The following is a 14,121-nucleotide window of genomic DNA, read 5'->3' as shown; positions in this document are numbered from 1 at the left end:
CTTGACTTAACTGACTTACCTGATGGCCATTTTAAGTAGAAAACAAACATGTTTTCCTGCAGAAGTCACTTTTCTGGGGAGGAATGTGCAGGAACATAGAGCCAACTCACAGATAAGACAGGGACATACTGAAGAAAGCAAGGAATGCTTTGGGGAGGCATGGGTTATAGCAAGCATGGATTTACTAGGAGGACATAGGGACTACAACATCCTTGCCTGGTATGGTCTGCGCATCCCAGAAACAGCCATGTGACTGGACAACTTCTTTCTATCCACTTTGTGGTCCCTTTATTAGGAAATGATGCTTTAAAAGAATGAGTGGGATGTGAAGGTAAGAGTGCCGAGTTATGGGTTAATAAGAGCCATGAAGCATAAAGGAGAATTCAGTGAGTTAAAGCTTAGGAGTTTTATTCCATGAATGTGGTAAGCTGTAGAAAGAGAATAAATGAACCCATTGCTTCTGTGAATATTACACCATGAGCAGCCATTTCTTGTCCATTTAAGAAAATAAGTAATCTCACCTGTCTTTGGCAGAGGGTAGCTGACATTAAGTAAGTCTTCCAGAAATGAAAATATTGGGCCTGTGATATTTAAAGCATAGTCAACATACCCATTTTTAACTGCCTCTTTCCGAGCCCAAATACGTATCTGCAAAAGAACAAGGAAGTGTTATTTTAGACAACCCTTGTCTTTTCATTTTCTCTACTTCTCTTCCATGAATCACTGTTTGAAAATACTGTCTGTCCATACCAGACCATACAATGAAGCTTTTAATGAGAAAAATCCCAACTCAGGTTTTGCTGGACCTGACAAAACGTGGTGCAGAGCCTAATCCTGCTAAAACCTAGACGAGTTCCAGTACTCCAAACGGGCCAAGATTTGCATCCAACTATACGCTGCTGGAACAAATGGACTCCTGTTTTTTCTTTCGTTAAATGGGAAATGCTGTAAAACTATTTAGAATCACACATCCTAAGCCAATGTACTCCAACCAGTGAGTCTGGGTGACAAACCTTCCTTCAGCCCACCACTCCTTCCCTGAAGAGAGAAAGGGATGTTCAGAGAGCATTTGCTGTCCAAACATACAAGTCTCCTCTTGCACTTTCTCACAGCGTGAAACAGACCACTGGCCTCCCATTGCTGCTGGAGAGAGCAGATGAATTCTCAGCAGACAACTTCTGAGCAGACAACTGAGTAATAAAGACAGAGGCAGCAAGCAAAGCTTTTCCCTCCCATGCCCATTTGCTTTGTCATGGTACTGAAAAGAGCAGCTGTTTGCCCAAGGTGATGGAGTAGACTGAGAAAAAGTTTACATCTCCATCATGCATCTCTGGAAGCAAGACACTCCAGGCACCTAGCAGCCCCAAAGCCCCACATTTCTTGCATCTAAATGCAATATACGGTCTCACAAAGAGCTGCACAGCCAAACCCTAAAAGCACAGCTGGGAAGCATCAGAATGTAATTTACAAAGGGAAAAAATAAGGCATATTCAGTCAATACAGTATCCTCAGCCTCTGAGCTCCTCTTTTCAGCCAAGGTTTCAGAGGAGATTCAAAGACCAGATCACTTCATTTTGCAAAACCTAAACACAATGGGCAGACTTAAGATCCTAATCCTACTATGAGCTTTAATACCACTGTTTCAGGTTGTAAATTACCTACCAGAAATGACAAACAGACACAACGAACATGCTCACACAAGTACTGTGGAGGCATCTATTGAACATGTCAGTCTGAAACCAAGGGGCAAAATACTCTCTCCCCTCTACCTCACAGAACACAAGTGGTGCCTCTTCCCTCTGAAAAAGGCTCGTTTGAATGTTTTGCTTTGCCAACTCTTGTCAGTACAGCCCAAGAAAAAGGCACCACGGTGAGAGCTGTAATCATCCAACACGTTCTATACAGGTGACAGTAGGTATGACATGCCAAGTCCAATCTTCACTCAAAAAAGGAGCTAATACAGTGCTTTCTAGGTCACTCTGCACTGTTCTCTTACCTTGTCCTGCCTTTCTCCAGTTGGATGACAGTGAACTAACCACACAGCCAATACTGTGCTCTCATTTCCTAAGGACAGCAAATATATGCTCCCCTTAATAACTTTATGATTGAGTTTACTATTTATTTTGGAACAATGTCCCAGCTGACTTTCAGTCAGGACAGTGAAACAATTGGTGCCAATGGAGTATGTTTTTCTACAATTTCCCTCAAGAAGCTTTGGACACTGTCGTATAAGAGCCAAACGGAACACTCACTGATGAAGAAGCTTCAAACACAAAACACTCACTTTTGGAGGCTAAAAAATGCACCCACTGCAGAATAAAAGGTTACAATACTAGTATACAAAATGCATAGAGCACAGTATTGCTCCTACTGATGTCATGATGCCAGCTGGTCCTCAAAGGGCCTTGAAGAACAAGGCACTGAACTTCAGTGGTTTGTCACAGCTGTAGAAATGGCTGTTTTTTCCAACTAAGACAGCTAAGCAAATAAGAAATCCCTAAATTATGACCAGTACTTTCTACAAAGCAGCTGCTCCTTAAGTTTTAATATACAGAGGCCATACCTAATTGTGGAATTGTATGAAATGAACAGGACAGGACAATAAACTGGTTGTCCTAAAAGAAAGCTTTCTACAGAAGTATCTGCAGGAATAGATGTTAGCAGATTTGCCACATAAGCAAATAGGTTTGGAATGGAAAGCATAGTTAATGTCTGTGATATCTTCTAAAGCACATGATGCACCATAGACCCAACTTCTGTCATAAACTGCAATAATGTGTTATGCAGCCTCATACTTACCTTGTTTCCCCGCTCAGTTCTGGTGACATAATCAAAATCACAAATCACAAAAGCAGTCAAGTAAGTTGACATTTTCAGTGAAGTGTTAAATGTGGTAACAGTCCACAGGCTTCCATTTTCATCCTTCATTTCAGATACATCTAGAAGAAATAGCAAAGCAATATTCAAACCACTGCTCTTCCATAAGAAACAAGGAGTTTTGTGTTTTCTGCGTGGTTTTTTACACCTCTCTTCAATATGCTGTATTTCTGCACTAACTTCGTTTGTTTCTGGTAGAAGGCAAGCAACCAGACTCATTGCTACTGTCATGTATCAGAGTCATGACCTTCCACGCAAACACCGAAAATCCACTTCTGAGTTTCATAACTGAAGTCCTGGAAGGGTATCAAACTGCATCAGTTTTAGGATGTGGGTGAACTATGGATGACTTATCCCATGCGGCATACCTCTAAAATGTCTGATCTATTATGATTCAAATGTAGATCATGTGTGCCCAATTATGAGATACTTAATCACATACCTTCCTTCTAAACAAGGGGGACATGGACAAGATTCTCAGGGGAAGAAAATGCTTCAAGCAACTCTCACAGAGATCCCATTTATTACAATTCCTAAGTTACTTAGCTTCCATACAGATCTCATAAAACTTCCTTTTTATGGCTGAAAATTATTTAAGTGAAAAATGAAGATTCATGGCACTGAACTGCAGTAAAAAGCCATTAAGAAGAAAGCAAGAGATACAACACATTTCTGTACTAATACTAATTCACAGAATTTCTTTGGAATCTTATACCCCATGTGTCCCCCATGAGATCCAAGCAAGGGACAAGAGCTGCATCTCCAGAGCCTTACAATCCTCTTGTTCTTATTCTACACATACACAGGAGGCTAAAATGTCTCTGCCCAGAAAAACAACTTTTGTATATTGTAAATGTGTCTTAAAATCTACTTAGAATGAAAGGAATCCCTTATTACCACAATTACAGGCTTTGCATAGTGGGGCTGCCATTTTGTTTTAAGCAGATGTTACACAGTGAATTAGATACACTTGACAAAGCATTTTCAAGGCATTAGCCCATGGACAACAGAACACCGCCGTATCAGATGATACACTCTGTTCAGATAAATTACACCCTTTAAGAAGTAATTTAGGAGGAAAAAAACCCGTAAGTCTGCTTGCTGTTTACCTACCAATAGCAGGCATATTGGAAAGAGCCACATAGCTTGGATCATGGACAATTCTGATATTAAATGTGGCCTTCATGGCAGGTTCATCAAAACATGGGTAAACTGTCCTGGCATACGTTGGTTCCATTTGGGAAGCAATCAGCATACTGTGTTAAAAACACAAGTAAGATTAATCCAGCATGCTACAGCTGCTCAAAATCAATACATAGTGCACAAAAACACCAACTCAGAAAAAGCAAGAAGTGACTCACACAGATAGGCAGACTTGGAAAAGGTCTGGTGATTATGTAAAGCCATGATTAAGTCCCTGCATCTAACAGACAATTCAGTTTGAATGGTTCTAGAGAAAAGCAGTCATTTTTAATTAGGTCTTTTTTATTTTTCTTTTTTTCCCCCCCTCTCACTGGCCTTTTCCAGACATCATATTTTAAATATTTGAGCTTTTCTAGTCAGTTTACTAAGACAGAGTTGATTAAAGTTTTGCACACAGCAGACCAGTGCTCAAAAGTGATACAATGCCTAATGTTAAATTCATAATTAGCATGCCTCATTACAACTGCTCCTCTCTCTAATGCATGTACTCTTATTTAAATGGTAAATTTTAATTAAAAAAATGTAATAACTGTTAGGTAACTGCATGTACATGCATTTGCACACTTCTGTCAAATCACATAGAGAAGAACCCCAGCGAAAGCAGCACCAGCGCTGTCCCAGTGCATTGGCAAGCCCAGGAAAATATTCAAGAGGATCCTTTTCTACCTTATGCCGTGGAGCCTTGCCTCACTTGGGGCAGATTTCTGTGGAACACTGTGACAGATGCACTCCTCCTGTCTGAACTAACTGAACTTTGGTCCTGGTAGATGCTCAGCATGCAGGCCAAACTGAAACTACAAGCACAGCATGACTTCGCCTGATCATGATCTGTAGCGCTGAACCATGTCCAAAACCTAAGGCTGCATGTTTTAAGACTCTCTTTTCTTGGTACCCAAAATGAATGGGTTAGCCTTCCATGGATATTTACATCCCTTCACAGAACACATACTGCATTATGTGCAATTTGCCCAAAGGAACACAGTCATCAGCTTCCTGCTTCCACTGACAAAAGTCAGGAATGCTTTCCACCAAGTTCTGAAGGCCAGCCCTCCAGCAGCCCTCTTCTTTTGAAAGATGTTTGCTTGTTGCCATTTTAATAGCTGTGCTATCTAACCCTGCTCAAAGCTGATCTAACCAACCCAGTGTTGAAATCATCAGCAGTTCATCTACACTATGCCATCCTCATTGCTGATGCTTGGGGAACTGAGTTAGTATCGACAGGACAACCATGTAAAAGCACTGTATTCACAAAACATGGTACATTTTGCATTTAACAGACATGTCTGATGCTGTACCATAACACAACATGACATTTAAAAGAGCGCATGTTGAACATGTGTTGATGCATGGCGACTACTGCAACCACAACGTCTATTTTGCAATGAGGAATGGCTTGACAGCAAGCAGCATTGTGTATTTGACTTCTTGCCTGGCAGGTCAGGAAGATTTTCTTTATGCACCAGATTCCCTGCAGAGTCAAGCTGTGCAAGCCACCAGCTGCCTTGCCGAATGCAGCTGAAGCTCCATCTGAGACAGAGGTATTGCCTCCTCTCCTCCTTCATCCTGTCCAATGACAGGAAGCAACTCAAACTTTGTCCAGGGTTGTAAAGCACCATCAAAGTTGACAAGCCACTTCATCGAGGGAATCAATCACTGAAAATACCCTATCTCCTTCTACCCATTCAGCAAAGTACACTTTTGCACATTCATTTTATGCAATCAGTCACAGCTTGGTTCTAGGAAACTCTGAGCAACCCCACAACTGCAAATTCCCCTGTACCAGCACAATTTACTGCCTCAGAAGGCTCCATACCAGCTGAAACTGATGCAGACACTTAGCTAATTTGCCCACAAGAAATTATTGTTCAAGAATACAAACCAGCATATATTGGGCAAAAGCATCATGATAGAAAAGAAATATGAGGACAGATTAAATGTCACTTTTCAGCAGGACTCCAAATAAAAAATAGGAATGTTTCACGCAAGTTACCCAAATAACTGGTGTTTCAAATACACATTACCTCATATCATTTGTCAGAATGAGTCATTGTTGGGGCTTTTTCCTTTGTTGCTTTTTGGGGTTTTTAAGGTGAAGGTATTAGCATGTACTGAATTACTAGCAAACATTTTTTCCACACTGCAATATTATCACAAAACAAATGACCCAAAAGGAAATTGATTTTTTAAAAAAGCCTAACATTGCCTAAGCAAATAAATTCCTCTCTTAAGACTACAGTTTTGTGCATAGATTTAATTTTATTTTTTGTAAGTATCATATAATGTCTCCTTCCTCTAGTAAAACATAATCAAAGCCACAATATTTTTAAAAAATGAAAAACATACAGATAATAGGAGCCCTTAGCTTAAATCTTTGACAATTTATACTACACATGGGTTTTGGTTTTTTTTTCTTTTTTGTCAGTTAGTGTTTAAAAACTAGAAAAGGAAAATGAGGAATGCATCCTGTACAGTACATGAACACCTACTGGATGCTGTTTCACCTAATTAGAAACCAGCATAACTGTAAAAGAATTTTTTTAAGTTGACACAAAAAAGGTTATTCTTCTAAAAATGCCTTCTCATAGAAATTTTATTTGTAATACTGATAGCATAAGGGGGCTTTGCGTTAGCATCTTTCGTATCTGATTTCTTCCACTTTAAAAATATATCAGAATTAAACACGTAAAACAAGTGAAGCAGCTCAAAGTAAGGGAGCTTTACAGTGAGCAGAATCCTGTTCTGTGCAGCAGCTGTCCCCAACACCCTTTCCCTTTTTCAGGTGAATGGCGCTCACTAGTAACATGCAGCCTGAGAAAACACCAAACCTGTTATTTGCTCTGATTTCTGTCCCATACCTTTGATGGTCTTACCCACAGATTCATATATAACAGACCTAAGAACTTCAGATCCCCTGCTCTGAGGCACAATTAACCATACCAATGCTGTTCTAATCCCCTTTGCCCTCATTATAGTAATTGGTGCAGAAGCAATTGATAAAGATCAGCACAAATACTGTGTTTGATTACATTCTGGGATGCCTGTTAATACTAGCCCTATCCAGTCAAGTACTTTATAGCAGTTGCATAGGACACATGTGCAGTGGCTAACAAGCAAAATTCCCAAAGGATGATGAACACTGACATAGAGCCTGTGCTTCACAGCATACTCCACAGGGATCCTCTAACCCCGGAGTAGTATACGTGAGCTCATTCACAGCAGTGCCAGATCTATACACAGACTGATGTTACAACAAACCTCCTGCATTGTGTATGTTTGAGCCAGCACTCCTAGAGAAGAAGGGCAAAAGCAGTTTCTGTATCTTTCTGCCTGCCCAGATGCCGGCATGGACTTCCCCAGCTATATGCAGAATGCAGATTCCTTTTTTCAACAGGAAAGCCTTCAAATACTTGGTGCTGGTGAAGTGGGATCATCCTGCTTTTTCACTTCCTTTGCTCCTGCAAGCACTGCAGACATGGGCTGTGTACTATCCACAGAGAGTGCTCCCATTTTTAAGTTTTCTTTTGTGTGTTAAGACCTGATCAGATGCGTAGTACAAATTCGGATACAGCAGTAAAAACACACGCAGTCATCAATGATCAAACTGGTAACACACAATTTCTGTGTTGGAAATTAGTTTGGCTTTTGTTTATTGTTTTCCACAGACATGAGGCTAGCACTTCTGAAAACAGCTGTCTGTGAACCGCTTTCCCACACCACCATGCCAGCCTGCTCCAGCTCTGACTTGGAGAGAGGACAGGGAACAGTACTTCGTGTCAACTAGCTAACCCTGCTAACCTGCCAAGAGCAGTGGGGATATCTGACCAAGAAAAAATCTGGTGCCGAAGCCCACACAGAACAAACATTCTGGGGGGTTTTGCTTCTCTTCAGGATCTATCTGCCTACTGAAAGCTTGCCCTTCTCTAATTATACTCTCCTGAAATGACAGGTCTGTACCAGTTCCACAAGCACAAATTACAAAAACCAGTACAACTCCTAGCGCACAGGAGTCTGCGTGACTGTAGATAAACGGCATATTGTCTGTTGCTGCTGGTGGTTTAAGTCAGGTGCTGGAGTCTGAAGCCTTTGCAGGAATCAGACCCCAAAGGTCTGCCGGAGCCAGGTACAAGTCACTTTAGAAGAGGTACAGGACAGTCTGCTGGAGATCGTGGTTTCCTCACAGAACAGTAACAGGCTTTGTACTGACAGCTGAAAGGCACTGAATGTTTTTAAATCGCTCCTGATCTATATAATCCATTAGAATCCAAATTCTTTCACGATTAACAGCTTGCTAGACCTTACAGACTATATCCCTCAAAACACACCTCCTTTAAAAAAAAAAAAAAAAAGGAAGGTAAACCCCCTCCAGTGTAACTGGACCCCACCAGATTAGAAAACGTCTGGTAAAGTGATGACTCAATTCTTAGTGAAGGAAAAAATAACAAGATACTGTTGCATACTCTTGATTCAGAGAAGGCCTTTTTAAAGCAGAAAAGATATGCAAAATCCATGCAAAAGTATCAGGAATGTTGGCAGGAACAAGTAACCAAAACATTATATCTGCAATCAGTAGATTTCCTTTGACTTATTTCTGTGACTGAACACCCCTGGCATCTCTTTAACCAGACTGCAGTCTCACATTTCATTAGTGCTTCGTGGTAAGCCAAGAATGAAATGGAACAATTGTCATAAACCACTAAACAATTGGAAATTGGATATACACATTATTTTAATGACTTAAAAATATTTTTTTCTTATTTTCTAATGTGGCAGCACAGCTGACAATAGCTTTTTTCTTTGGATGTTCTGAGTTTCACACAGTTTGAATCAAAAAATTTCATAGTCTAATTCAGTGTTTCTTAGATAGAATTTGGCTGGATTAACACAGCACCAGAAAGCACACTAAAACAGTATTAAATGCTTGTTCCTTTCTTACCTATTTGGCTATTTTTTAAATTCATGTAAATCAAGCAAAGTGTTCTAGATTTTCCTTAACTCAAAAATAGTACGAATAATCCTGTGACTGACAATCAATGAATGAAGAAATAACAACCAAAGACAAACAGAATATATTTCCAAAATATACTTATTACTATACCACATTTTTCTCTAAGGCTAATCAACTTATCTCCTTTTTCTTAAAAAAAAAAAAGTCTACTTAAATTAATTTCCAGATGTGGCAGAGAATGGTATCAACAACGATTTACACAAAAGCTGGCTGCTGTAAAGCCAACTCGTTGCAGAAAACCCACCTCCATTTCAATAAAAACTATTAACTTTATTTTGTGGTTTCATATTATTACTACTCATACAGGGATTTGCATGTATGGATCTTGCGGCTAACTGAGTATTACCTGCTTGAACAAGAAGTCTACAAGCTGATGAAATACAGTTTATTTTAGTGGACTCATCGATAGGCTGGGAGCCAAGAACACTTGAACTTTAACTCTAGTTTTCCTTTTGACTCACTGCTGATCCTCAGCAATTCACGACATCTTTGATTACTAAAATTGAAATAACTTTAAAATAAGCAATTTATCTGCCTCTTCTTTAAACACCTGTTTTGAGAAACTCATGTTCCACTGGAACTATTTAAATCGTAATCTCAAGTTTCACTTGTATCTAATGCAATTCACCTTGAGAAGATTCCCAGTAGAAAAATAAATAAGCAAGCACTATTTTGAGGGTGAAAATATCTTCTAGGTGACCGACTGCTTAATAAGCTCACACTGCCCCAGCACTGATTCTTCAGTTCAAAAGAAAAGGAAAACATCCTGACAGCACTCACTGAGGAAGTCACTGGCGTGATGACAGCCGAACAGCTTCAGGTATGACAGCACCTACGAAGTCCAGCTGTCTACAGCAGCCACTCACCCAGCTCCCACCACACCTCTGAAACTGCATGTGGTCATAGTCTCTAAACTCATGCCCAAATCAAACAGACATCTGAAGTACCGGGTTCTAGATAAAGACATGCTCCCCACAGACACCGGTCAGGAGGTGAGGAGCTGCCAGTGCCACAGCGACGTGTGTGCGGCCAGGATGAAGACTGAGCTGGGCCACGGCTTGCAGACACTGGGTGTAGGTACTGCCTGACACCTTGCTGCCAGAGGCACAGAAAGAGAGAAACAGTCCAGAAAACGCTGCTGGGCCAGTTGAGATAGACCCTTTCCTCTGCCAAAGGCAGATCTCTGTCTGACAGGCCCCCAGCGAGCCCTCCCAGACCACCCCCGGCGCAGCAGCTCCACATTAGCCTCCGCAAACGAGGGCTCTGCAACCCACCGCAGCGTGGTCTCGCCGAGCCACCGCCGGCCGGTGTGGCGGATCTGCCAGCCGCTGAAGGAAAGCAAGCCCGGGCACCCGAGCTGGCGCACTCCGGCGAGAAGCGCATCGCCACCGCGCACGGCCCGCAGCTTCTGACAGCGGCCCCTGCGGCCCGCCGTGCGCACCCGCGCAGCGGCTGCGGAACGCTGCGGCAGCGCCTCCGTGCCCTGCAGCCACCGCTCCCGCCGCCCGCTGCGCCCGCAGGTGCCGCCCGGCCCCGGCACGGCCTGGCACCCTGTCCGCGGAGCCGCGGCAGCCCCCGGCGCTGCCTCCGACGCCCCCACGCCACGGGCGACCCCGCCGCGGGGCCGGGGGTCCTCGGGTGCCGTCGGGGCGTGGGGTCCCTGGGGCGGCGGCCGCCGCCTACCTGCTCCGTCCCTGGTCGGTGTAGCGGGTGAGGAAGAGCCCGTCGAGGTCCTCCTCCAGCCGGCCCTGGAAGCCCAGCTGCAGCACGTAGCGGCGCCCGGCCCGCAGCCGGCCGCGCAGCTCCAGCACCGCCACCTCGCCCGCCGCCTCCTGCCGCAGCGCCGCCACCTCCACGGCGGCGCCGGGCTCGGGCAAGGGACCGCGCACGGCGGCGGCCCCGCGGCTCCGCAGCCCGGAGCTGTGCAGCACCGCCGCGTCCGTGTCCTGCCGGCAGCGCACCGTGATGTTCACCTGCCCGCTGAAGGTGAAGGGCCCCTCCTGGCCCGGCCGCACCCGCGGCCACAGCTCCAGGTCGTAGTGGAGCGGCAGGAGGTGGCGGGGCAGGCGGCGGCCGGAGCCCGCGGCGGCAGCGGGCGCCGTTGGGGCGGCGGGCGAGGGGGCGGCGGGCGAGGGGGCGGCGGGCCAGGCGGGCGGCGGCGGCGCCTCCTGCCGGCAGCGCCCGTAGAGGGCGGCGAGCGCCAGCAGCGCGGCCAGCAGCGCCAGCAGCAGCGCGGCCAGCAGGGCGGCGGCCCTCCGCCCCACGTACAGCCCGCGGCCGCCGCGGGGACCCATCCCCGCCGCTCTGCCCGGCCCGGCCGCCCGCGCCGTCCGGTACATACGGGGCGGCGGCGCGGGGGAGTGAGCGCCTCTGAGGGCGGGACGCGCCGGGCCGGGCCGAGACAGGGGCCCCGGGTCCCACCCCCGCGCTCCGGGAGGGCTGCTCCGGCGGGGTGGCAGCGCGGGGACTCCCGGCCCCTTCGCCGGGAGCGGGGCGCGGCGGGCAGTGGCAGCGCGGCGGCGAGGGAGCAGCCGGCGGGCGGGGACGCGACGGCAGGCCGCGGCGCAGTTCCCCTGAAGCCCCAGGGGCGCTGCCGGCGGCCGGACGGGGGCCGTGCCCGAGGACCCCCGAGGATGAGTGCTCGCGGCACGGCCAGACAGAAGGCGGTGCACGGACGGGACGGGACGGGACGGGACGGGACGGGACGGCGCGGGGCGCCCCCCGCACGCCCGGGCCGGGGCTGGGCGCAGGGCGGCAGCTCGGGGCTTCTGGAAGCCTCGGTACCGGGGGGCGGCCGTCGGGCTGGAGCTGGGGGCTCCCCGCGCCCCGACGGGAGCAGCGGAAAAAGGAAAACAAAACCCCGGCCCACAAATATTCGTCCTTTTCCACCACCGTAAGGAATCGCAACAGAATGGATGAGAAAATTGTGGGGGACAGCTTGAGGTGTGCAGAGGTTTGCGGTTAGAGTGGATCAGCTTTAGAGGGAAATCTACATACATGTTAAAAGATTTCAGAGAAGGGCATCAGGCCTGAAAAATCTTTGCTAAATGAAAAAAGCACGACCAAAGTGTGTTTCTGGCAAATCGTCCTCCTTCAGAGCCTCACTTCCCTGCATAGTTCAGTTGAGGCTGTAAACACAGTGCTGTACACACATAGCTAACCCTGTTAGAATCAATAGGATTAATCCCACGTTCCCAGTTAGACACATACTTAAAGGGTTTGACGAGTTGAGGCCGGATTGCCAGCGAGATTGCACAATTAAACCTTTGCCACCTTGTAAAACTTGCCTGTTTGTTTTGCTCAGTTACAGCTACCTCTTAAATCACGATGAGCCACACATGACAAGGAGCAGTAGCCAGGAGCAGTGGCCCTTGCATGCCATTGCCTTCGATGCTTTTTAATCTGGGTTACAACATGTTTCCCCCCTCCTTTTGTTTTTTTAATTTGCACACACCACACCCCCACACCCCCCATTGTTTTGAAGCCAAGTCAATTCCTTTGGGTTTGTGGTTCGCACCATAACAGCCACCCTCAGCCCCAAACAGCTCTGTTGACAAAATCAAGGCATTGGATTAGGTATTGCAGTCTGTTTTGTTGCCAGAGTTAAAGCTAAACTGCCTAAAGTAAATTCACCTCAATGACCTAACACTAAAGGTTATCCCTTCTGCTAATTTATATATTTGTTAATTGAGAGAGATACCTTTCCTATGGTCCTGTAGAAAAACAGCTACTGCTTCCCTCATTCAGGGCTCAGCAGGGCTGGCTGCTATAGGTCTAAGGAATAGCTCTGAGCCACTGAACAAAGAAAGTCTGGGCTTCCAACAGAAGACCACCATCTGTTGTTTTCTTGTCACTTGAGGAATGGAGGTGATCCCCTCTAGCAGGCTGTTGCACTGGTTGTGGGTTCTCCCACTCTTCTCGCCCCGTTTGCTGCCTGCACCAATGCCTTTGCTGCTGTTACCCATTAGCTTCCAACAGGCTGTCTTCTGGCACTGGCCCATCTTCTGCTGTTCTCTTTCATACAGTTCAACTTCCATGTTTCTGTTTCTGTGCTTGATTTCCCATTTTGTTCTCATCTACCCCAGTCTTCCCCCCACACCCTGGGACCTGTCTCTGTTTCTCTGGTTCAGGCCTCCGTACTCTTTCACTCAACCCACCATCCTGTCCCCCTTCTGTCCTTGTACATGCCTCACACACCTTTACTCTTCATCTTGCACATCAGCAGCTTCTTCCTTTTCTCCTAGCATGTTTTGCAACACCCGCTATATTGCTTTAAGACTGCCAACAATCTCCAACAAACTTCTTGGCGGTCGCTGGACCTGCAGCCACACAACAGCCCTGAACAAACTGCCCTCAAACAAGTATGATCTGCTGGATGTCACTTAAAAGATTTCACAGAAAATGTTTTCAAGTATTTAGGAAACTATCTTTTCCCTCATAATGTCAATGTAAATCTGGGAAGCAGTGTGTTGTGCCAGTCCAGAGTTGCTCCATCCCATGGAAATGCTGATGCACTATGGAGACCAGGTAAGATGAATGATCAAGAGGTCCCACAAAGATCAGGAAAGAAAAGACAGTGTTATAAAGAAGGAAGTGATGAGAAGAAGAAATCACATAAGTGTACCAGTGTTTCTAAAGCAAGAGAGCAGACACTGCAGAAAATTATGCAGTATTTCCATGCCCTGCTTTCCAAATGTCTTTTTATACACACTCAACATTGTTCAGTAAAACCATGCTCATCCACTTACCCCTTCAAAACGAAGCAGAGGCAAAATCAAAACTGTGAGGCATTTCATTTCACATCTATGAAAATCAGCACAACTGCTCAGTAGTAAACCTGTAAGTAGTGCAGACCCCACAGGAAGGTTGCCCTTCATGATGCAGGTTGTGTTTGAAAGTTTACAGTTCATATCCATAAAACGTCCTTTATTTTCTCTTTTTTGTAGTGGGGAATTAAAACCTGGTCCTTAATTAACACATAATACAAACACAATGGTTACAGTAAACATTTTAAGAAGTGTTGTTTAACTACCTTT

The 14,121-nt window shown here is 45.7% G+C and overlaps 1 protein-coding gene across 3 annotated transcripts in view; it reads right to left on the bottom strand.

The window, feature by feature from the left end:
* Nucleotides 1–11,640, bottom strand: part of LVRN (laeverin) — a 43,218-nt gene extending 31,578 nt beyond the window's left edge. Inside the window, exons 1-4 of one of the 3 annotated variants that reach the window (XM_056324853.1) lie at nt 10,769–11,640; nt 3,991–4,133; nt 2,800–2,939; nt 522–648 (exon numbers count right to left, since the gene is read on the bottom strand). In XM_056324853.1, the coding sequence (XP_056180828.1) occupies nt 522–648; nt 2,800–2,939; nt 3,991–4,133; nt 10,769–11,424 (1,066 nt within the window). In that variant the 5' untranslated portion in view covers nt 11,425–11,640. The remainder of the gene's footprint in view (nt 1–521; nt 649–2,799; nt 2,940–3,990; nt 4,134–10,768) is intronic. The other 2 variants (XM_056324854.1, XM_056324852.1) reach the window with 2 other exon arrangements.
* Nucleotides 11,641–14,121: the final 2,481 nt, after the last annotated feature.

Source organism: Falco biarmicus, chromosome Z (assembly GCF_023638135.1).
Source record: "Falco biarmicus isolate bFalBia1 chromosome Z, bFalBia1.pri, whole genome shotgun sequence".
Taxonomy (NCBI): domain Eukaryota; kingdom Metazoa; phylum Chordata; class Aves; order Falconiformes; family Falconidae; genus Falco; species Falco biarmicus.
This window is presented reverse-complemented; position numbering and strand designations above follow the sequence as displayed.